The 21,544-nt window shown below is 42.8% G+C and overlaps 2 protein-coding genes across 13 annotated transcripts; one reads left to right on the forward strand and one right to left on the reverse strand.

Annotated features, from left to right (window-relative positions):
- Nucleotides 1-1,536: 1,536 nt before the first annotated feature.
- Nucleotides 1,537-15,714, reverse strand: bin1b (bridging integrator 1b). 12 transcript variants are annotated; one of them, XM_053851200.1, is made up of 19 exons: nucleotides 15,374-15,709; nucleotides 9,983-10,063; nucleotides 9,841-9,895; nucleotides 9,046-9,140; nucleotides 8,247-8,282; nucleotides 8,017-8,112; nucleotides 7,682-7,789; nucleotides 7,358-7,450; nucleotides 6,812-6,897; nucleotides 5,936-6,011; nucleotides 5,814-5,869; nucleotides 5,632-5,676; nucleotides 5,162-5,204; nucleotides 4,670-4,801; nucleotides 3,415-3,435; nucleotides 2,998-3,192; nucleotides 2,804-2,857; nucleotides 2,620-2,727; nucleotides 1,538-2,551 (listed from the first exon to the last, which is right to left on the reverse strand). In XM_053851200.1, the coding sequence occupies exons 1-19, from the start codon at nucleotides 15,452-15,454 to the stop codon at nucleotides 2,450-2,452; spliced, it is 1,563 nt and encodes a 520-aa protein (XP_053707175.1). In that variant the 5' UTR covers nucleotides 15,455-15,709; the 3' UTR covers nucleotides 1,538-2,449. The 12 variants fall into 12 exon arrangements, with proteins under 12 accessions (XP_053707192.1, XP_053707175.1, XP_053707227.1 ...); XM_053851208.1 differs by having other exon boundaries at nucleotides 1,539-2,551; nucleotides 2,626-2,727; nucleotides 15,374-15,705; XM_053851217.1 differs by lacking the exon at nucleotides 8,247-8,282 and having other exon boundaries at nucleotides 1,537-2,551; nucleotides 15,374-15,714.
- A 750-nt stretch (nucleotides 15,715-16,464) lies between these two features.
- Nucleotides 16,465-21,269, forward strand: wdr12 (WD repeat domain 12). Its single transcript, XM_053887842.1, has 13 exons — nucleotides 16,465-16,661; nucleotides 16,877-16,971; nucleotides 17,073-17,167; nucleotides 17,390-17,496; nucleotides 17,582-17,697; nucleotides 18,061-18,215; nucleotides 18,285-18,330; nucleotides 18,415-18,500; nucleotides 18,580-18,720; nucleotides 18,862-18,967; nucleotides 20,251-20,383; nucleotides 20,904-20,976; nucleotides 21,065-21,269. The coding sequence occupies exons 1-13, from the start codon at nucleotides 16,621-16,623 to the stop codon at nucleotides 21,140-21,142; spliced, it is 1,272 nt and encodes a 423-aa protein (XP_053743817.1). The 5' UTR covers nucleotides 16,465-16,620; the 3' UTR covers nucleotides 21,143-21,269.
- The last annotated feature ends 275 nt before the right edge of the window (nucleotides 21,270-21,544 follow it).

A 21,544-nucleotide genomic window follows, 5' to 3' on the forward strand; every position in this document is an offset into this window, starting at 1 on the left:
TTAGGTGTCAGTATTAAGCAGTTTCATTCAATCTTTTAGAAGTAGAAGGTATCGGATCAGATCGATGTGGACTGAGCCTCAAGACTGCACAGGTGTCATTGGGAATTCTGGTGGACATTTGGTAACAGGAATTTCAATGTCAGCTCCCAGAGTAACTAACTTGGCTTGGTGGTGTATCAAAGCTAACAAGCCAAGATAGCACTGTATTCTTCCCACAGTAAAGTGAGTTGAATTGAAGTAGTCACCCGGGAAAATGGTCCACATGTTGGCAACCTTTTGAACACTGAAGTGATGATTTGAATGTGGACCTCAGCAGGAACATTTAGTGTTCAGTGATTGACAGCCAGGAATAAAGTGCAAACAAATGACTAAAGCTTTGGAAGACAATAGTGGCTTGTGTTTTTGTAAAACTGGCTGGTTGACAAGCTAAAGCTGAAGCATTACCGGGGATTAGGGTCACATGAGCAACACCCGAGGAATTTACAGCACATGCTTCTGGGTTAGGCTCCCAAAGTAGCAACCACCAGGTGAAGAGGAGAGCAGCAGGCTCTGGTAAGACAGTGACATGTTGAAAGAGAGGGGGAGTGTTTTGTAAGCGCACATGAAACCTAAGGTCTTCTTTCTGGTTCCCTTGGCGACGCTTTCCAAAGGCGTTGTTTGATCAGGTGTCAGCTGCGAGTGAAGGGTTGCCTTGAAGACAAATGGGACTAACTTTTAAGTATGAATTAAAGATGCCAGGTGGGTGTCAGTGTTACACCTGCGTTGCTTCTAATTTACACTGAAAAACAAGCTGGATTTTAACAGTTATTATTAGGATTACAATTGTTTATCATGGTACCTCTTCAGTCCCTGCCATCAATTCATTGTCTTGTCCTCCAAAAGCTCAACTTCTTGTTCAAGTAATGAGGTTTTAGACCACTGACAGCGATTTAAACACCTTTTAGAATATGACCTTTGTTCAGTGTTACAATTTTACATTTTGTGAAATGTAAAAGTTTTGTCTTTTTTTTTAATAGATTTTTATTGATACATCTATCTCTGCTCAATCACAAACAACAAATCACTCGACAGATAGTGAGTACAGTTAGAAAATGCAGTTTATGTTTCTAGAAGAAAATGAATTTCCTTCATACGAACCACTTCAATGGTAGTTGAAACAGGCCAGACAGCAGATGAAACCCCTTCTGTTGACCTTCTTCGGTCTCCACAGTGACCATCTTGATAATGGCTTGGTCAAAGTTTAAAACACGAGCGGCAGGACACCTTCTGTCAACATGCTCTGCTACTCATTGATAATCTTTTGTACTGCACACAAATAATGTCTAACCCGGAGCAGGCAGGTGGAACACCCGTCGCCCCACGGAAGATCTAGCTATTGCGCTACCAAAAACTACAAGTGATGCTGGAGCAACCTGCTCTCCACTGACTTTAAAAACACACAATGTATCGCTTATAAAAAGGGTCTGAGACAAACCAGTCCAGCTTTAACTTCATATTTCCGCCTCCAAATATGAGCAGACTAAAGTGTAGTTTTAGGTCAAGAAGAAAAGGAACTGCACTTCTTTCATTCTTCTTTAATGACGCTGATGACATCAAACAGAGACAAAACCTTGATAATTGCACATAGTTTTCCACTGTTTACAGCAAAGTATTTAAAAAAAGTCAATTGAAAATGTGATTTTTTTTTTTTCATCAGCTGCTGTCAACACAAATGTCTCATCCAAAAGGCTAATCAGAGGACACATGTTCACCCTTCCAAACTGAATCTTTAAATAAGAGGAAAAATAAGAAGGAAAATAAAATAGCTTCTAAATTTCTGTTTTAAACCTTAGAAAACCAGTCACTGGCTCTTATACATTAATGTTTTGTGTCTCACTCATATTTCATTTCCAACAAAATAAAGGCATGAACCCAAACCAGATGTGACGGTCAACAACGACAAGTCCAAAATATCATGCAGTAAACTCATCCAAACGTTCATTTCAAAACCGAAGGAACAACATTTTGACATTCATCCAAGTCAGCCATTTGTCTGTTTTGACATTTCAATGTTGCAGAGAGACATAAATAACAAAAGAAACCTGAATTAAATGTCCAAATTAGATGCATGATAATAAAGTCTTTTAATATTCAGAGGATAATTTAATATTGCTGAAAATGCCAGATGAATATAAATATTTCAATGTTTTGAAAAAATAGATGTTTTTCTTAGTGATCCAAATACAAAACTGCAGTGTGTCGAGAGTGAAAACTGGATGTATCAAGACAAGGCAAAACATTGTATTTTTGTTCTATGGGCTTGTACGTACTGGCACTGGTGCAACTGCACAAACAATCCGCCCGGTGCCATCAGCAGATTGATCTGACCGACCGCGTCACGGACGTGACACGGACAGGAAGATTCCAGTGTGCAGGTGAGAAAAGGAGGAACCTAGGTGGGCGTTCGACCTCAAACCTTCTGGGTGAAGTTTTCGGGGAAAACACCTTTGGCTGAAAAATCTTTATTCTGCATCCAGCTGGTCTCCTTCACTCCCATCAGCCAGCCGTCGTCCTGCACGGGTCACACAAACCAAGTGAGAAATAAAAAAACATACCGCTGTGTTCGCAGGGAAGACAAACCCTCACTTGTTCATCCGGGTTGTCAAACGCCACCACGAGAACCATGTCGCCAATCTTCAGCTCCAGCTCGTCTCCGTCGGTGGCAGCGTAGTCGTGTATCGCTTTTACCTGCAGGGAGAAGTGGAAGAGGGCATGGTAGCTCTGCGCCAGTCAGACGTGACTGAACTACAACACCTCCTCTCACCTTGTACAGGAAGCCTGGAGGCATTTCACAGTTGGAGCCGTTGGTCGCCAAACTCTGTTCAGAAGAAGAGAATCCTTCAATTACAACAAGCCTGAATTGATGCTGGAAGAGGAAGAGAAGTTCGGAAAAGTAGATGTGTTTCTAGAATTCCTGCGACATGTGTTATCCATCTACGTCCTGCGCTACCATCGCACCTGCCCATCATCCCAGGAAGGCTCACTGTACGACTCTGCAGCGTAACCTCCATGATCGTCCCAGCTCTCCTGACCCTCAACAGCCTCCGCATCTTCCCAGCCAGCGTCGGCATAGCCTTGGGAATCCTGCTCAGTATTCCACTCTGCATCCTCGCTGTACTGCCGGTTGGGATCCCGCTCTGTCGCTGGATTTCTCTACGTGTATACGCCATTGGTTTTCGGAGGATTGAAGGAAGGAAGTGGCAGAGGAGAGGATGAAGGAGGGAAGGTAGGTTTTTGTAGTGTCGGAAAGGATGTTAGATTTATTTTTTTTTTTTGCAATATCAGGAGAGGCCAGGTTGGGATTTAAAAATGAAAAGAAGGCTGTAAATTCCATTTTAATTTCTGACTTGAGTTCATAGCTTGAAACATTCTTACCCATGAGTCCCATGATGGGGCCTTCAAGACGCATGAACAGACAAAACAAAACAGTCAGTTCAAACTGTGTTTACACAATTTGAGCACCACATCCATAGTTTATGAAGCATTATAGATTAAAACTAGAAAAGCACGCAGAGAGAGCATTTAACGTTTCATGTTAAATATTCAGAGTGCAATGAGCTCAAAAGGACAGCAGATGGCGGTAGCGCCGAGAAGTTCCGAAAGACACACAAGAGCCACGAAGAAGGAGCGAACGTGAAAACCTGCAAAACGGACCGTTGTAAATCCACATTTTGTTTGGATGATTTATTACATTCGATCGTATGTTGTGTTTTATAAAATTAAACGTCAACTTTCTGAGCTGCTCAATCGATTGGGATTCTATGCAATGGTCGTAAATTCAAGTCTACAACAGCAAAATCCAAACACTTCGGTGAGAGCCTGAAGTTTTCATTGAAATACTTTATGAGTTACTCTGTTAACAAACACGCAAACTAAACAACTTTACAAACTTACTTACAAACAACTGTAATATTGTATGTTTTGCACCAAAAACATTTAGTACACCAATTTAGATTTTTTTAAATGTGTTGAACTGCATTAAAGTTTTGGCGAGCAAGCAGCTGAAGACATCAATGTGTCTTTGTTAGTCAGTCAGCCAGAGGGAGCTGTTCATCAAGCATCATTTCCTGGACAATTTGCGGAGGAGTTCTAGCTAAAAAATATATGGAAACAAGATGCATTCTGGTCCTTAAACTCATTATCTTAGGCGACTAATCTCAGAGGTACCACTCTTGCTGTTACTTTTTTTGTGATCCGCTGCTCCTCGTAGCAAAACACAAGTGAAGGATAGAATCTTTAAAGGATGAAAACACAACGAACACAGCAACCTTGAGTTGTGTTTACACACACTCCTGATGTCTTCTGATGTTTTCTGAGTGAATGAATGAATGAAAATGCATTATTGAAGTGCAAATTTAAAGTCTTGTAGAAGACATTTAAGTGACAAGAAGTTATTATTGTGTGTGAACACAAACTCTTCAAGCCTCACTCAGCGTCTCATCCTCACAACGCGCACCGACCTGACACGTCGTATATGGAACAGGCTGTAAAACCTCCAAGTCCCAGTCCAGCAGGTTCACCGCTGAACTGAGCTCACGCTACATCCAGTCATGCACACAGACACACAAGCTCTCTAAATCTCTGCTTTGAAAAAAATCCCGTCGCTTCTCTGTCTTGCCCTCTGGCTGACCTGTGACGCAGTGACATCCGTTTCACCACCCTGCGTGGAGCCATCGTCCTCTGTAGGCACATCATCCTCCTGCCCATAGTCTGGAGATGGTGAGAGTGTGGGGGGTGGTCTGCTGGGAGGAGGGCCCGGCCTCTGCCACGCCATTCACATGCACACACATGCGGACATGCACAAGCAATAACACACTCAACGTTTGTTTTGTGAATCTAAAGAAACTGTTGGACGCTATTTATTTACTTCAGCTGACTCCTCGACACATTGCTTGGATGGTTGCCCCGAACCTGGATTCAAACCTCCAATCCTCTTAGTCACCACGTAATAAGAAGCTCTCCTCCCGACACTCCCTCCCATCCAGCACTTATCTTTGAACAGCGCTGAAATCTATTGCTGAACTAGCTCTTGGTTTCTATGGTCCTGGTTAACGTTCCAAAATAATTTACATTTCAAAAGAATTCTGACTTTAAATTGTGATCCTACTGAAGCAAGCTGTACCTTTGGTGCAGCGCTGGCAGACTCGCTGTGGTTCGCCTCCTCACTGTAAACAAGGGGCAAAAGCTACGATGAGTAATTACTTTACACCATGAATATTGAAAGAGAAACAAACAAAACATGCGGCGATGAACATGGGATATTAAAGCAATGTGAATATTTAATAGCACAGGTCCCCAGCACAATTTCAATTGGTGTTAATAAGCAAAACATGACAAAGTCAATAATAATATTAGTACATGAAGCACACACATTTAGTTGTTGAAATAATAATAAATAACAAGGTTCCCACTTCATTGTGGCTAAATGATCTCAATAATTTAGACACAAACAAAACTTTTGTAAGGTTATAAGTTTTGTAAGTAACATGTTATTTTCTTCTGACCTTTTTTCTGATGAATTTCAACCACACTAGTCACAGTCTTGCTCAAAATCAGCAGTTATTCGCAGGGCAAACATGCGGCTCATGTTACCTCTTAGCACCGTCTCCTGCCTTTGCTGATCCGGCTGCACCTTTTCTGCAGTAGAGGGCAGCGTGAGGACGTGACACTCCTGACACTTGTCCCGTCCTCATCTATTCTAACTGAACTGCTTCAACCCAACCGTGTGACGCGTCGTGACTAGAGTCAGATCAAGGCTGTTCTGCTTCACTTACTTGAGCTGCCGCTGCTCCTCCAGTTTGGTCATGATGTCATTGAGGTTTTGACTCAGCTGTAGGGAAATGAATGAATCAATTCAATTGCTTCGAGTGTCAAGTCACAATTATATGTGAATTACCTTGCTCATTTCCCGGTGGAACTTTTCCTGGTGATTGGCGAGACTCTGGAATGTGTTAACATAAACGCCAACACGACTGAAGGAAAAAAAAAAACAGTTACCGGCCAAAATAATAATAATAATAACACATATACTTTAATTTTCAACAATGTAATTCATTTTTCTTCACAGCATTGCTACTTATTGACGTGTTTGTCTTCACTGAGCTAGAACCTAGGAAATGTTAGGAGGATATTGCAAGTCTATAGAAGTGAGTTTCAGGCGGGGATTAAAAGGCGGCGGTGCACGTTGGGTTTGGTCTCTCCTCCGGCTGACTCTTCCAGAGTAGACCAGACAGAAATGGCTGTGTCACCTCAAGATTTCAGTCTAGATTTAGGGACCTCTAGCAGAGTCTCACGTGAGGATCTGAGGGTCCTGGCAGGCTTGTAGGCGGTCAGCAGTTCTACAGTGTAGTCGTGGGGCCAGGCCAAGATGAGCTTTCAAAGTTATCAGTAAAATCTTAAAGTGGATTCTAAAGTGCACAGGAGTCTAACACATGAGTGATGTGCTATCCAGTTTGAAGCCTCGCTGCTGAGTTCTGAACCAGCAGGGGGCGTGAGAGACATTTCTTGTTGAAGCCAGTGAGAAGAGCGGGCGAATATGAATGCATGAATTATTATTATTCGAAGTCAGCATGTGAGCACAAGGGTTTGAATTTAGAGATGATTTTCATCTGGAGGAAACAGGACTGGACAGTTTTTTAATGTGAGGATCAAAGGAACGTGAGGAGTCAAATAGGACGCTGGGATTTCTGGCATATGGTGCATCAGGTTCCTACTATATTGGAACTTATGGTCACTTCTTGTCTGAGGTTACATGCAGTGACTCCCCATATACCTGTCAAACAATCCTGGAAGTTCATCCTGCAGCTCCACGTTCAGTTCCTCGAAGATCCTCTGAGCTCGACCAAGCTCCTCCTCCGCCTGCGCACACGCACAAACCCGGCTTTAACCCTCACACCTCTTTCTGACTTCCTGTCATCGATCAGCGTCGTCATGCAGACAGTGGTCAGGGTTTAATAACTCGGAAGTTCATTCTTTTAGGGATGGTTCAGTTCATACGTGGATTCACTGACATTAGAGGACAAAAACAATATTGTGATTGGAGATCAAATTTATGTTGAGCTCTGAACACAATCAACACAAACTCTAAACATAGAATCAAAGTTTCCGTACTTGTATCCAGTCTGCAGCAAATGAACATTTTTATTAAATTACTAGCAGATCATTTTCACAAAAGTAATGTTAAATTGAAACAAAAGGTTTGACAAATCAGAATTAGCTCATTGCATCAGACGTTTCTTTACTATCAGTTTCACTGCAGACTCAGTTGGATTTGCTGTTGATGGTGTTTCATGAGAACAACAAGGGACGGACTCGTCACCTGGTTGAAGGAGAGGTTAGTCTGAGCGACCTGGTGGGCTGATATCAAACCCTGAGCCCAACTGGGAGCCGCCTTCTCCAACAGAGCTGCAGGCTGATACACACGGCATGCAGCAGCCAGGACGAGAGAGAGAGAGAGAGAGAGAGAGGGCGGGCGGAGAAGAACCAAACAATTCAAAACAAATGCAAACATGTTAATGTGTTGAAAAACTGTGTGACTGTTAATACACACTGTGAAGGTGGAATGAGGCTCATGCGAGTCATACCGCCTTAATATGAACGCACACACACACACACGTGGCGAGGCGCGGGCGTGCCAGGTTACCTTGGCGATCTTGGCCTCATCTTTCTTCTTGCCTTTCTGTAGGGAGGAGAAGTGATGCCGTGCGCTGTCGAAGTCCACCAGCTTCCTGTCGCGCTTCGCGATGCGAGCCTGTGGGAGGCGCCGGACAGACGCGCAAATGTCAACGACGAAAACCAGACGTTTGTTTCAAAAAAAGTCGTCCAAAATGAATGACTTTAATGATTACAGAGCATATGAAGCTGTTCATAGCGTCAAGAGGAGCAACATTTCTCAGATGTTGGATAAAAGTTTGACACGGAGATAAAGTTCTGTTGATATTAAAAAAGTGCTTTTCTTCGCACAGCAGGGTCACTTACCTTGATGTCAGGGAACTGGGACAGATACGTGTCCATGGTGACCAGAGATTTATCAGTGAGGTTTTGGTGATAATCTAACCAGAGCGTGTCAGTATCCTGGAACACACAATGTCATTGATTCAAAACGGTGTCCACGACAATGGAGAGTGAGCAAAGTTCAATTTGAATCGAATCATGAACTTTAGGACAAATGAAATAATGCAGCTTTCACCGTCCTTTCATGCGTTTACCTCCAGATTATTATCCATCTCCTTCTCAATCATCTCCTTCACACAGAGCATGCGGTTAGAGCACGAGAGTCAGAGAGAAAGAGAAACAGAAATGCAAACCAGCATGTTAGTAAAAGAACGAAACACAACCAGGAAGATGGCTGATACAGTGGTCATCTACATCTACAGTCAAAGACAGGTAAAGGAAACACAGTCTTTAAATGAAGCTTCTCATTATCAAGGTAAAACAAAATGTGAAACCCTGTAAGTTCCCTGAGTGTTTTCCCTTAAGTCTTCAGGGTCATCAAGATGTTTTTTTGTTTTTGTTGTTGAGGCAAGCCTTATTGTCAACAGTAGTTTTTGTCCAGGGACTCTGCCAGTGACGGCCATTTTGGCCAGTCTCCATCTGACGGTGGGGTCATGACCTCTGATCTTAATTGAGGCCAGCAGGTCTGGATGTTGCTGTGGGGTCTTTTGTGACCCCTCAGTCGTCACTGAGCTCTTGAGTTAATTCGGGTCAGTCTGTCACTCTTGTGAAGGTTCAGCACTGTTTCACCATTTGTGGATAATGGCTCGCAACGTGGTTCACTGGAACCACTTCAGAACGCCGCCCCATTTTTTTTCTGAATTTCTTGGATTTTGTTTTCCTTCTTCATTTGTAAACTGCATGTTGTGTTTACTTGTGTTATATTTAGTTTTACGTTTGTCTGATGATCAGAAATATTTGTGCAACAAACGTGTAAAAAAAAAAGAAATTGAAAATACAGACAGAGAAGGGGCAGAGAGACTCATGAGTAAGTGCAGTTGAATTCTTGCTGACCTCTGCGAGCGCGTCCATCTCCTCTTTTCCAAACCACTCAGGCTCGTACATTTCAGCAAGACAGTCCTGCAGCCGCCGCGAAGCATCATGCATCGCTGGAACACAAACAGCAACAAATGTGACTCAATGAGCGCATGCTATTAAGATTTGAATGAACTTTTCTGAATATTTATCACATTTGAAACTGCATTTTGGCAATTTTAGCAGTTGAAACTAGGCCTGTCAACTTATTAAAAAGAGTTATTCTCCCTTTCACTTATGAATTTATACTCGTCCATTTTAAAGGATGATTCCGTTACTGATCACATTCTTCCATGCGTTCTTCAGTCACCGACATTGCGACTGTGGAAGTGGGTCATGTACCTCTTGCACAAGAGGAACACAGAGCTTTGTAGGAGGTGGTGGTCAGTGACACTGTTAAATATTTTGCCTCTGGAGGATGGTGAATTTCCACCATTGTCATGTCTTCGAGTCTCACTAGAGCTACGTATCAAGTACTAACAGCAACACCGCCCCCCCACGGTTTACGGTGGTACTGCTCCGTTTGGTCCATAAACTTTGTGGAGACGTGCAGAAATATGGATGAAATGAACACAGAGCACAGACTGAAGGCGTTGTCCGGATCTGTACGTAACCATGAGCACAAATGGGCCATTAAGCAGTTTGAGAGTTTCATTTGCCATTAATCTCCACTTAACTCTGCTTTAGTGCGATTAAACAAGATTAGAAATTTTACTGAGAGCAATAGTAGATTTTTTTTTTTTACCGCATCATCATAAATGTCTGGCTACTCACCCTTGACAGAAGCCAGGTAGGCCTTAAGGTCTTTGTGCAGTTTGGTTCCTTCACTCTGAAACATGCAGATGGTGTCAGTTGTAGAATTCACTCCGGTATCTCCATGTATGTGAGAAATGAGGTTGTTTTAACCTTCCCTGACCAATTGCTTGTTAAATTTCGCCACCATCTCTTCAAAGGCTTCATCTCGGGTCTCGTCTGCTTTCCCAAGTTTTTGCAAAACCTGAAAGAAGAAAATAATTTGATCATTTCACAAACATGAAACTTAAAAGAGACAGACACCTTCTTCAAATAAATACACCGAATCAACCATGACAGGAATGTGTAGCTCAATTCAAAGTTACACTGCACTACAATGTTTTTGTCTCTCGATCTAAACCAATGTTTTTCAACCTTTTTTAAGCCACGACACACTTTGTTCATTGAAAAATTCCAAGGCTCACGACAAAAGGAACCTCAGCTGAAGCACAATTGCACTTAGTCGAAAGTCCTAAAGCCACTGAAACTTGGCTATTTTGGCATGTTATTTGCAGAAACAGATTCCTGAAATGTATTTTTTCAAAAATGCTTCCAGAAAGGGGTGGGCAATATGGCAAACAGATGCTGTGATCTCTTTTGCTTGATTTTATTCTAGTTTGGGGGATTTTCAGACAAATATTTAATACTCTTTGCCTCAGCTTCAAACCAACAATGATTCTTTCTCTCTTCACATTTTGGAATGCATTTATTTGGTTCTGCATTTAGTTTTTCAAACTTTGACTGTCTACGGGTGTCAATAAAGTTTTGAAGTGAAACCTCACGTCAGCCATTAGCTCTGTGGCGCAGAGAGTCTATGGCGCCGCGGGTCCGACAAGTAACTCTCCACCGTTCTGTCGTGAAGGTGTGTGATAAGTTAGAGTCACATCAGGTTTAACAATTCGAAGTTGTGGATTTGAGTGTGAGGGACAGTGAGGGAAGAGGAGCACTGCAGCAGTTAGTGACGGCCGGATCAACGCATCAGCATAGAGCTATGTTGTATAGAGAGAATATGAGCAAAACCATGAAATCTCCTCACATTGGTAGATCGTCAACAGGTTCTAAATGTTCACGATTCAATGTCATCGTATCGCCCACCGCTGTGTCCGGACAAATGAGGTGAAACTGGATCATTTCTGGCAACACACCGGTTGAAAAACACTGCTCTGAACTCATAACCCCGCAGCCATGAATGTCAATACGCAGCATTTTGACCAAAGCAAGTGTATTTCAATGGAGCCGTGAAGCCTTCTCTTTGTAACAGTAAACAGGCATGATTTCCACTGACACCATCCAATACCAGATCTATGTATATATGGCAGCCACACGTTGGTATTAAAGCGCCCCGCGATGACAGAACATGGAACTGCATATTATGATGCACCTGTTTCACCTTGTAGAGGAACCCAAATGTGCATGATTGACGCCTCCCTACATGAGAATACGACAAAATATAACAGAGGTAAAAGGTTTGTCGGTAAAGGTCAGGAGATAATCTGATCAGATGACAGGCGAGGAGCAGCTGCTGCCATAATCCCCTAACACATACATTCACTCACACACACGAACCAGATCGACACTCTGGGACTTCCCCCTCGAGACACACACTGACCTGAGCACATCAGGACTTCCCCTCATAATCACACACAAGCAAACACACAAGCAAGTCAAAATATCTTCTAAAAATCTCCCAGTCAGCAAGACATTACAGACAACAAGGTCATGATCATGGTTACTGTATGATCACTTGGCTTCTCCTTTTGTTAACTGAGACTGTCATGTTTTCTGTGGTACTAATAAAGATAATGTGTGATCATAACTTCATCTCACTGATCACGAATAATCCACTAAAAATCCTTATTCCTTCAGATATCGCTTGAAAACACTCCACCAAACATTCTTACCTGCGAGGCCAACAAATGCTCTACACAATAGTTCAGGCTGAGACAGGCAGTAAAAACACAGTCAGCCACAATAAACGTCACATTTTCCCGTCAATCTCTATTCAATTAAATCATTTTTGTCACGCAGAAGTCCTGAACCATCGACCTGCTGACCTCAACACCTGTTGTTCACACATCTCCCAGCATGCCTCACACCTGTGGGTGGGGCTTAGACTGCCAGCATGGATGTATTTATAGTGCACCCTGAGCTTTTCCTCATCACCCTTAATACCCCCACAGTGTGTGCGCGATGGGTGTTCAGTTTCAAATCCCCAAAATACTCCTCCACATGCACCTTCCCTTTATTTAGATATTTTTAAAAAGTATATTTCCGTCACACTTCTTATCTAAAGGAGACTCCATTAAACATAAAACCAACAAATATACAGTAAACATTCGACGTAGCCGCATCATTTCACCTTCTCTGCTTCATTCTGCCAACTATATGCACACTGACTTCTTTTTCATCTTTTGACTCCTCACAATCTATTTTGCTTTTTATTCTGTATCACTATTTTACATTGCTGATGTTTTGTTGCCAGTTTCAATTGAAACAGTATCATTAATGTTTTTCTGTCTTCCCTCTTTTTCCAGTAGATGAAACCAACTACGCAGCTGCTCTTTCCTACATCCTCATCACATATTTGCTTTCCTCCACCTACTTCCTCTTCCTCTACTTCCTCCTGGCCCTGCTCATTCTTTTATTTCTACTTAACCTCCACCCCTTCGCTCTAAACACAACCTTTTTATCCACACCCCCGCGAGTCTCTCAAGCCTCACCATCCTACACCCTACTCTGTTGATCCTCACCTTTTGAACCTTGATTTTAAACCACTTCACACAGTAGAACTTAAGAAGCTGCAGAATTTCTGTCACTTTAGGCAGAAAGCTCCAGAAGAGGAGGCGGGCGGAACAGAGCGGCATCATGCCAGCTCTTAAACAGCTGAAGCCGACAAGCCCCCCATTCCAACCACGCCGGTCATCAGAGGAAGATGATACTCTGACCTTCCTCTTTTCTTGGAGCGTCGTGGCTGAAGCGCCTGTCCCATTTTCCACAGCTAGTTAAAGGTTTATTGAGTGGAAACTATAAATATACTATAATTACAGAACTGTCGAGGATACATTAGTATAAATTATGGTGAGTTGAAAAACCTCTACAGCATAAAACATGTGAAAGTGCAGACCTCTAAATGATCCCAAATTATGAAATGTAAGGACTGTTTAAAGTGACGTCATCGCGACAGTAGATTCAAACTTAGGGTGAGAATTAGAACAAAGTGCATCTAGACATCTGAAGTTTGCTTTGCTGCTGTCACTGAAGACAGCTGCATCATTAGGGCAGAACACTCGACCCAAAATGACATCTGATATTTGAAACATTATTTTTTCTCAGGCAGACCTCAGTTGTATCAGGGAGTGCCAGACTTCCATCCCAGCCTGATAGAGGACCATCCCACGACATGACTGAACCAGTGTAAAGTTATTTAAGGTGGGTTCCCAGTCGACTCCAAGTCTCACTCCCAGTAATGGAGCACAAGCTGTCCTCACTACATTTATATACATATTTATATACACACATATATACATATATATAGTGCCCTGACATGACGACGGGATGTGACTACATTGAAACAAGTGAAAGCCCAGGCTCATTCTCTTCCTGATGGCTCCACAGTCTTCACAGTGTTTATTCTCCCAAAACCTCCCTGGTTGAAACACTCTGACACCCTAAACCTCTGTGTCTTCATCACTCTCCTACAAGGGCACCTCTCCTGCGAGTCACAGTGGTATGCCTTCTCCAAATGCACTACAAACTCCTGGACTATTTCAGTGTACACACAGATCCCCTCCGGTACAGCCAGGAAGGCCAAGCGAACACCAGGTTGAATCCACTTTGTTCCATATTCTCACCTCTTCTCCGCTTTCAAAGAAACTTGGCGACACATGGCCGCTCAGTCCCTGTTCTAAAGAGGGGAACCTTAAAACATCTATGACTTCAGAGAGGCTGCAGGGTGGACCTTTCCTATTCATGTGTTCAAGGCCAGGGACCTAGCAGGGGTCTTTGGTGTGTACCATCCGTTAATAATCGGGAGGTCACCTCTGTGTTAGATGGGCAGACACCTAGAAGTGTCTTGACTTTCTTCCTATGAAGAGCTGACCAGTCTTCTTCAATGGCTCCACCATGATCCTCCTCTGCCTTGGTTTTGCCACACAGCTGGTCAGGACTTTATCATGAGCCACCATATTCCTTAACTTTCTTGAACCAGCCTGATGCTCTACAACACTGAGTGATCCAAAAACGGCCGGTGGGGGAACCAAACCATCGGCACCAGACTGACCACTGTTTCAGTCTCCTGATTGGTGAAACTGTGCGCGCCTGATTGGATGAAACAAAAACCTGCACAGACAAAGGCCCTTTTGTGAATCAGTTTGAGACCCCTGCTTTACAACCTGCGTGACACTGGAGAAGCACAGACGGTGGAAATGATGCAGGCATACATGAGATTCGCCTACATGACAATAAGGGTTGCGATGCAAAAAAAACAAACTCTGATGCCTTGTGGTGTGCGGCAACTGCAGCTCCAACTTCGGAGGGCTTTTTTCACAAAAAATAGTCCAAATATCAAAAAGACCCAGACCAGAAACTAGACCACCTGCCAAGGACTTACAGGACATCGAGTAATAGTCAAAGTCTTGACTCTTGGAACGACCCATCAGTGTGGACAGATGAGGCAGAGCAGGTCTAAAGCATACGCGAGCAGAGTCGAGGAGGAGCGCAGCAGTGTTAAGCAGACAGCAGAACACCTCCAGAGTCCAGGCTGGTCAGGTGATTAGTGAACTCAGCAGATTAAGCAGCAGACTGATTAGAAAGACAATAATAACTTTGAAGCACAGAGAGGGTTGATTCATGTGCATTTTCGCTGCCCCAAAGTTTGTTTTTTTTTTATTTGTCATACAATCCGTTTGTAACGGTTTGCAATTCTGGTGAGTTCAAACGTGGCATTTAATGGAATGATGAACAGAACATTTCAGGTGTTTTCCATATTGGTTGCATTTTAAGAACTATTGACATGATCAATCTCCTCGTTTGCTGACATTCTTTGAGATATTTTGATATATAAAAAATGCTTGAAAAAAAAGTATAAAACGTCATTAATTTCATTCCATCCAACTCCATTTTCAGTTACAGAAACTTGATATTTTGAAAAGAAAAATCACTTGCATTCATGAGTTTTATGCTTGATCGCTAGATGCTAATTAGCATAGTTCATTGCAATAGCTTGATTTATTAGGTATCATTGCGAATCAGACAGTTTTATGTCTATATTATGATGCACTTTGAGACATTTAAATGTACTTTTCTGTGTACTTTTAGACTGAACTTCACGTTTTATTGCCCTCAAAATCTAACATTGGAATTTCTCACTTTTTTTTGAGTCTGTGACAGCAACATGTCAAAAGGTTCCTGGGACAATTTACAGGTTAAAACATTGGAATCATTTCTTGAAATGAGGGAGCTGATGGACACCTGAGCCAGGAGCCCGTTTTAGCCGCGCGCGAGGGGGGTCTCCTACCTTCTCCTGGGCTCTGGTGAGTCTCTTCTGGACGTTTATAGCCAGTTTCCCGGCGGTGACTCCTTTCCCTAATTCGGCCATGTCCGGACCTCAGAGACGATGGACGGGGACTCGGATCCGGATCCTCCTGGTCAGTCGCGAAAAAAAAGCCTAAAAAAAGACCTGGATCTACGTGCGCCTCTAATCCAACTGACCGACTCTTAAAGGCGCAACACGTAACTCAACCCGGCTTGTGCTCGCTGGAATAAAAGTTGTGAGGAAGAGGAGGGAGGGAGATGAAGATGAGCCGGGTCTCGATGAGACTCGATCTGGACCAGATTCTGTTTCAGTGTTGCTCTTAAAGGCGCAGCGGTGGAGCGGCAGGTAAATTTAGACGACAACTGTTGAAGTGAATGCAACTGCTGCTGGTTTATTTCTGCACACCGAGTCACATGTGAAGGCCGAACCTTCCCCACAGAGCCGAAACATGTATTTTTATATGTCTGACACATGAGTCCACTGTCTGCACCGAGGTTATTCATGAGTCCATGAGCGAGCGAACAACCTTGGCCTGAAGGGGGCGACAGAGGCCTGATTACTATTATATACAAGTTGGAGCGACTCTGATCATTTTCACCTTTTTCTTACACGTTTAGCGATTTGCGTGCACTTTGTTTATCTAAAGATCCGCGATTTTATTCATTGAACAACCCCATCGTATTGTGGGCTTAAGTATCCATGGTGTTTATCAATTTTCTTGACTCAAGAACGTTTTTAAAGTCGTCCTTATTTCCCTGCTAGTACCGTTAAAATACGGCGTGTACCTTCCTCATTGTAAACCTCTAAATGTAAAGAGATTGAGAGATTGAGAACTGCTGTACTTCGTTTTGTTACTGTCTTTATTCAAGAATTGCTGTCATCGCGCAAGTTGCATTTGTTTTCATTTAATTCTTTTAAGAATTGGAAACAAACATTTGTATATAAGCCGAAGGGAATAGCACAAATACGTTGTTGACTGAATCCATCAATTTCCACTTTTCTGTCACTTGGAACTGGAATCAAGTTGCGACGATTCACATCTCAGGCATCACTAATCGACCACCGCTACATGCGTCCCCCACACTCTGGATTCAACTATGATGCCTTGACCTGTACCACATGGCGTAGCTGCGTTGTAGACAGAGTTGTTGTCAATATCGGAACCTACAAAATCAAACCAAACCAAACCGTTGGTTGACAGATTTCTTTTTTTTATTTAAGCTTGAAAAATGTCTCAACTGCAAGCGAGATTCTTCACGGAGGACAAACGGTGAGTGTAGGAGTAGTAAAAAGCTAGCTTTAGCACTGGATGCTAACATCTGGTAGCAGTGTAGTGTAGACATGCTTTTCATTATAATATCCGTACCATCTGTATATATTTTGTGAGGTGTCTTATAAGGTTGTGATTTGTTGATGGAACTTACCTCTTCATGTTAAGTTGAAGCGACTGACTTTCTTAATAACAGTCTGTCCATGCTTGTCCAGATACGTCGTCGATGACGTCCCTTTCTCCATCCCAGCTGCGTCTGACGTGCAGGACCTCAGCAATATCATTAACAAGCTTCTGGAAGCCAAAAATGGTGAAACAGTCGTGGATGCACGTTTGAATAGGTTCTTTACAGAACCCTGAAGTCCAGTGAAATGTGGCTTACTGTTTATTTTTCCACCTATGTTTCTATAGCATCACACAGCAAAGTGGATTTTGACTTCTTGGTCAAGGGTCAGTTTCTGCGGATGCCGCTGTCCACTCATATGGACACTGAAGGCATCTCTACGGTAGGAAAGCATCACCACAGCTGTGCATAATTTGTTTCCATAAATGTTGTGATATGTTATATTGTATTCATATTAACACGCTAAGAGAACTGTAGTTATACTGATAAAGAAAAAGAAATGTTATGTTTACATCTTGGGTAATGAACAATTGTCGGAGTTATTCACACCTTGGTTCTTAATTCAAGTCAATGCTGTACATACATTACTGTCTGTGAATTGTAGGAAGAAGTTGTAGAGATCGAGTACGTAGAGCGGATCACGGCCCCTGAGCCAGAAGAATGTATGATGCACGATGACTGGATCAGCTCCATAGATGCTGATTCTGAATGGTAAGATGCGCATTAGAAAATGTAACTGTTTACTCCCAGAGTTTTTTTAAGTAGCTAAAATTCAAAGCTGAACTCTGCCTGGCAGGATTCTGACGGGGTCCTATGATAAAACTGCAAGGATCTGGTCTGTGGAAGGCAAGCCGGTCATGACTGTCGCGGGACACACAGATGTGGTGAAAGATGCTACCTGGGTCAAAAGAGGTGAGACAGAGGACTCGCTGAAATTGAAAGGCTTTGTGAGATCATCCATTAAAATGCTATTATCAGATCAGCGGCACTGCCTCTAAATAATTTAGCGGGAGAAAAGAATGGACACTTATTGATCTAGCTGCGAAACAGTGTACTGGGAGGGGAATTGGATGTTCCACTTGCGATGGACTTTCATAAGGGAAAGCCAACTGGCTTGTATTACAGAATTCAGGCTGCAAAAGGGACGTCTTGTGTATAAAGACAGCCATGTTGCCATGAATCAGTGCTTGAAGGGCTTGTGATTTTCTCTTGACATTTGGGGCTATTTGGTGCGCCGGTGTCCCATGTAGTAAAGTGCTTGTCTTCTGTTTCCAGATGGTCTGACCTCTCTTCTTCTGACCGCCTCGCTGGACCAAACCATCCTCCTGTGGGAGTGGAATTCAGAGAGAAACAAGATAAAAGCCAGACATTGCTGTCGAGGACATGCTGGGAGCGTCGACTCCATTGCCACGGACCCTACTGGCTCAAAGGTGGGCGGAAAACCTCCAACCTGTTACACACGCGTGCTCAGACAAATCTTTGCTGTTTTTTGTCCTCAGTTCTGTAGTGGTTCCTGGGACAAAATGTTGAAAATCTGGTCAGCAGGTATTTGCTCTCAGAGTAAAGTCAACCTCTGATGGTCATAAATGAAATACAAATGAGAGGATTTAGTATTTCTTTTCCTCTCAGTTCCTACAGATGAAGCAGATCAGGTTGAGGAGGAAGCAGATCGACCAAGGAAGAAACAGAAGACCCAACAACTGGGTCTGACCCGAGTGAGTTCATGCAGTCACTGCATTTGGATTCCATTGTGCTGAGCCTTGGTTCTCAAACTGATGTGGGTCTTTGCGACAGACCCCTTTAATGACGCTGTCTGGACACAATGAGGCCGTATCGTCGGTATTGTGGTGCGACAGCGAGGAGGTTTGCAGTGCATCATGGGACCACACTATCCGCTTATGGGATGCTGAGACCGGCGAGATGAAGACCACGTTGGTGAGCCGGCATGTTAAATATTAGGGAACTGAACAAACCTGTTGGCCTTTCATTTTCACTGTCCTGTTGTTTCACATAGTGAGTAAATGAAAGTAAAGTTAGAAAGTATCAAAGCATCATTCAGTTTGCCTGTGTTTGCAGACCGGCAGTAAAGTTTTCAACTGTATATCGTACTCGCCCTTGTGTCGGCGGCTGGCGTCGGGCAGCTCTGACCGACACGTCAGACTTTGGGACCCTCGCACCAAAGGTACTCACCAGATCTGCTCCTGCGAGACGCAAGTCTTTTTTCCCCCCCAAATATCTTTATTGATAATGTCTTCATACACACATTTGCATAGTGATATGACCAGAAATGTAATTCAACAGAAGTTATATCAGAAATGAGACAAAATAAACAAACTAGCCACACTCTGAATAAAGAAAATGAGTTCACCCCTGAATAAGGCAACCTAGACAACAACTACATATGACCTTGTGTTCATTTGTTCATGCATTTTTGTTTCCTGTTGTTCCGCCAAAGTGTGGACTAAAGGGATGCTGTTTCACAAAACTTAATCTGTAGAACCCCTCAATGTAAAAGTTACTTTTCTCTCTTTTTAAATACTCTGCAAAAAAAGTGATCTAAAAACAAGATAAGAACACTCATTGTGCGCAAATATGTGCTTGAAACGAGTGCAAATATCTGTCCATGCAGCAAGATCATTTCACCTGACAAGATTTCGATTGGCACATCTAGAAATGGCATGTATCCAGACGGCTGTAAAATGAGCAAGTTTTAAGTTGACGTTACTTAAAATGTCACTTTTGACAGCCCAAAAACAAGTGTATAATGCTAGATTTAAGCATAAAATAGCAGAAATCTGTTTTTAACGCCCCAATATAGGTGAGATTGAATGACTGTCTGATGAGCTGTCATATGGCTGCATCGCAACATGCTTGAAATAAGACCAATAATAAATACTTGGGTGAAGCAACTTCAGTTGGTTATCAAATCATAAAATAAGATTTATTTTTTATGATTTTAACAGTTATCTACCACATTTTAAGATGTCTCAGTATTGCTTGATTTAAGATTTTAGTGAAAACCATAAACAAGAAACTCACTCTTAAAACAAAAATAATCTGGCATTTATAAATGGTAGTTTTTTTTCATCTTGTTAAGTAGCACACAATTGGAAGCGATTCCATTAGTCATTTTGAAATGGCTGGAGGTTTAGATGATTTCTAGTTTCAAAGAATGCAATGTCTGGCAAGCAACAAAGTGAAGCCATTATTTGACTGGACATAGTTTCAACTGAAAACCCAGCACAGTGACATTATTGACGGGTTTCTAGACCAGAACAGTTGAATATCTGGGAAAACCTATGAGACTGGTCACGAGGAGAGCCTTGGCATCCCTGACAGTTTGAATTTTGAGCAGTGGAATCAAAATAAATGGATCAATCTGAGGCGAGCACAAGGGGTTGTGGACCCATTTGCGAGATGTTATGTCCACTCTTCTGACATTTGTGCGTCTTGTCTTTGCTGCAGATGGCTCACTTGTGCTGTTGGCGCTGACCTCTCACACCGGCTGGGTCACCGCGGTCAAGTGGGCGCCTTCACACGAGCATCAGCTCATCTCCGGCTCCCTTGACAACCTTGTCAAATTGTGGGACACCAGAAGGTTTGTTAAGCACAGGGACTTATCTTTCACGTAGCTGGATATAGAAAAATGCATCTGTGGTGCGCCACTGCCGAGATGTTAGCCAGGAACGTTATCAGGCTTCAGTGATAAATGCTTTTGTTTGGGGAGTTATTGCGTCTTAATTAAACTGAGCGTGGTGTGTTTGCGTAATGTTGCTTTTAGCAGCTTTATTATTCAGCCCAAACATGAGGACGGTCAGGGGCATATCACACTCGCTGCGTCAGTAAAGGCAACACAGGGTCAATTGTACGATAAAACCCTGGCAATCTCATCACTATATGTACATATATACTGCACATTTCCAGCTGAGACACTGAGAGTGAGACACCTGCAACTGAGTTCAGAACAAAAATGATGAACACAAATACACCTGTACACATTATTTCTCCAATAAATGATTGTTCCCTTTGAAGCCAGTTTGGTGAAAGCTGTAAGCGAGGTCACCAACTCCACTTTTCTACCTCTCTACGTGTTTCAATGACGCCGTCTTGCCTTGCAGCTGTAAAGCACCGCTGTATGATCTGGCGGCTCATGAGGACAAAGTGTTTAGTGTGGACTGGACTGAGAGTGGGGTAAGACTTAACAGCCCAAGCCTTTATTCAACAAGAAGAGTGAGTTGTGTCACGGTTCCTGTCTAACTGTGTCTCTTTCTACCTTCAGTTGATGTTAAGCGGAGGAGCGGACAACAAGTTGTACACATACAAGTACTCGGCCTCTCAGACGGACGTGGGGGCCTGAACTCCAGTGGTCTTCTGTTTATGAATGAGCACAAAATATCAAGCAAACAAGTCGACGTCCTAGAGTCCTTTTTACACCTACTTCCCAAAAGATTGTTTTCCTGTGTCATCTATGTCAAACACATGTATTAAAGTTTTAAGGAATTTTTTTGTATTTTCTTACCTTTGTTTACGTTTGATTATTTATGGACGTGTACTTAGATGCTAAACTTTCTCTTTGAAGAGACGACTCGTCTGCAAAGTTCCTTTTGTGTTTGAATGAGAGAACGACAGATTTCTCTTTCCTTCCTTCCTGCCTCTTAGAGAGGTGAGGAGAAGAAGAGCTGTCACTCTCTATTTTCTATTAATCACCCATGGATAATTAATGGTTATTTTCATCTTTATCTGCCACCGAAAAGTTGCT

This window comes from Synchiropus splendidus, chromosome 1 (genome assembly GCF_027744825.2).
Source record: "Synchiropus splendidus isolate RoL2022-P1 chromosome 1, RoL_Sspl_1.0, whole genome shotgun sequence".
Lineage (NCBI taxonomy): Eukaryota > Metazoa > Chordata > Actinopteri > Syngnathiformes > Callionymidae > Synchiropus > Synchiropus splendidus.

What these genes read in the sequence shown, in the direction of transcription:
- bin1b (XM_053851200.1), bottom strand. Translation starts at nt 15,454, where the DNA reads ATGGCCGAATTAGGGAAAGGAGTCACCGCCGGGAAACTGGCTATAAAC. An exon ending in AGATGGATAATAATCTGGAG is followed by an intron (nt 8,113 to 8,246) that starts GTAAACGCATGA and finishes TGTGTGTTCCAG; the next exon opens with GATACTGACACGCTCTGGTT. An exon ending in CTTCCTGGGATGATGGGCAG is followed by an intron (nt 2,858 to 2,997) that starts GTGCGATGGTAG and finishes TCTTCTGAACAG; the next exon opens with AGTTTGGCGACCAACGGCTC.
- wdr12 (XM_053887842.1), top strand. Translation starts at nt 16,621, where the DNA reads ATGTCTCAACTGCAAGCGAGATTCTTCACGGAGGACAAACG. An exon ending in ATAGATGCTGATTCTGAATG is followed by an intron (nt 17,497 to 17,581) that starts GTAAGATGCGCA and finishes TCTGCCTGGCAG; the next exon opens with GATTCTGACGGGGTCCTATG. An exon ending in AACAACTGGGTCTGACCCGA is followed by an intron (nt 18,501 to 18,579) that starts GTGAGTTCATGC and finishes TCTTTGCGACAG; the next exon opens with ACCCCTTTAATGACGCTGTC.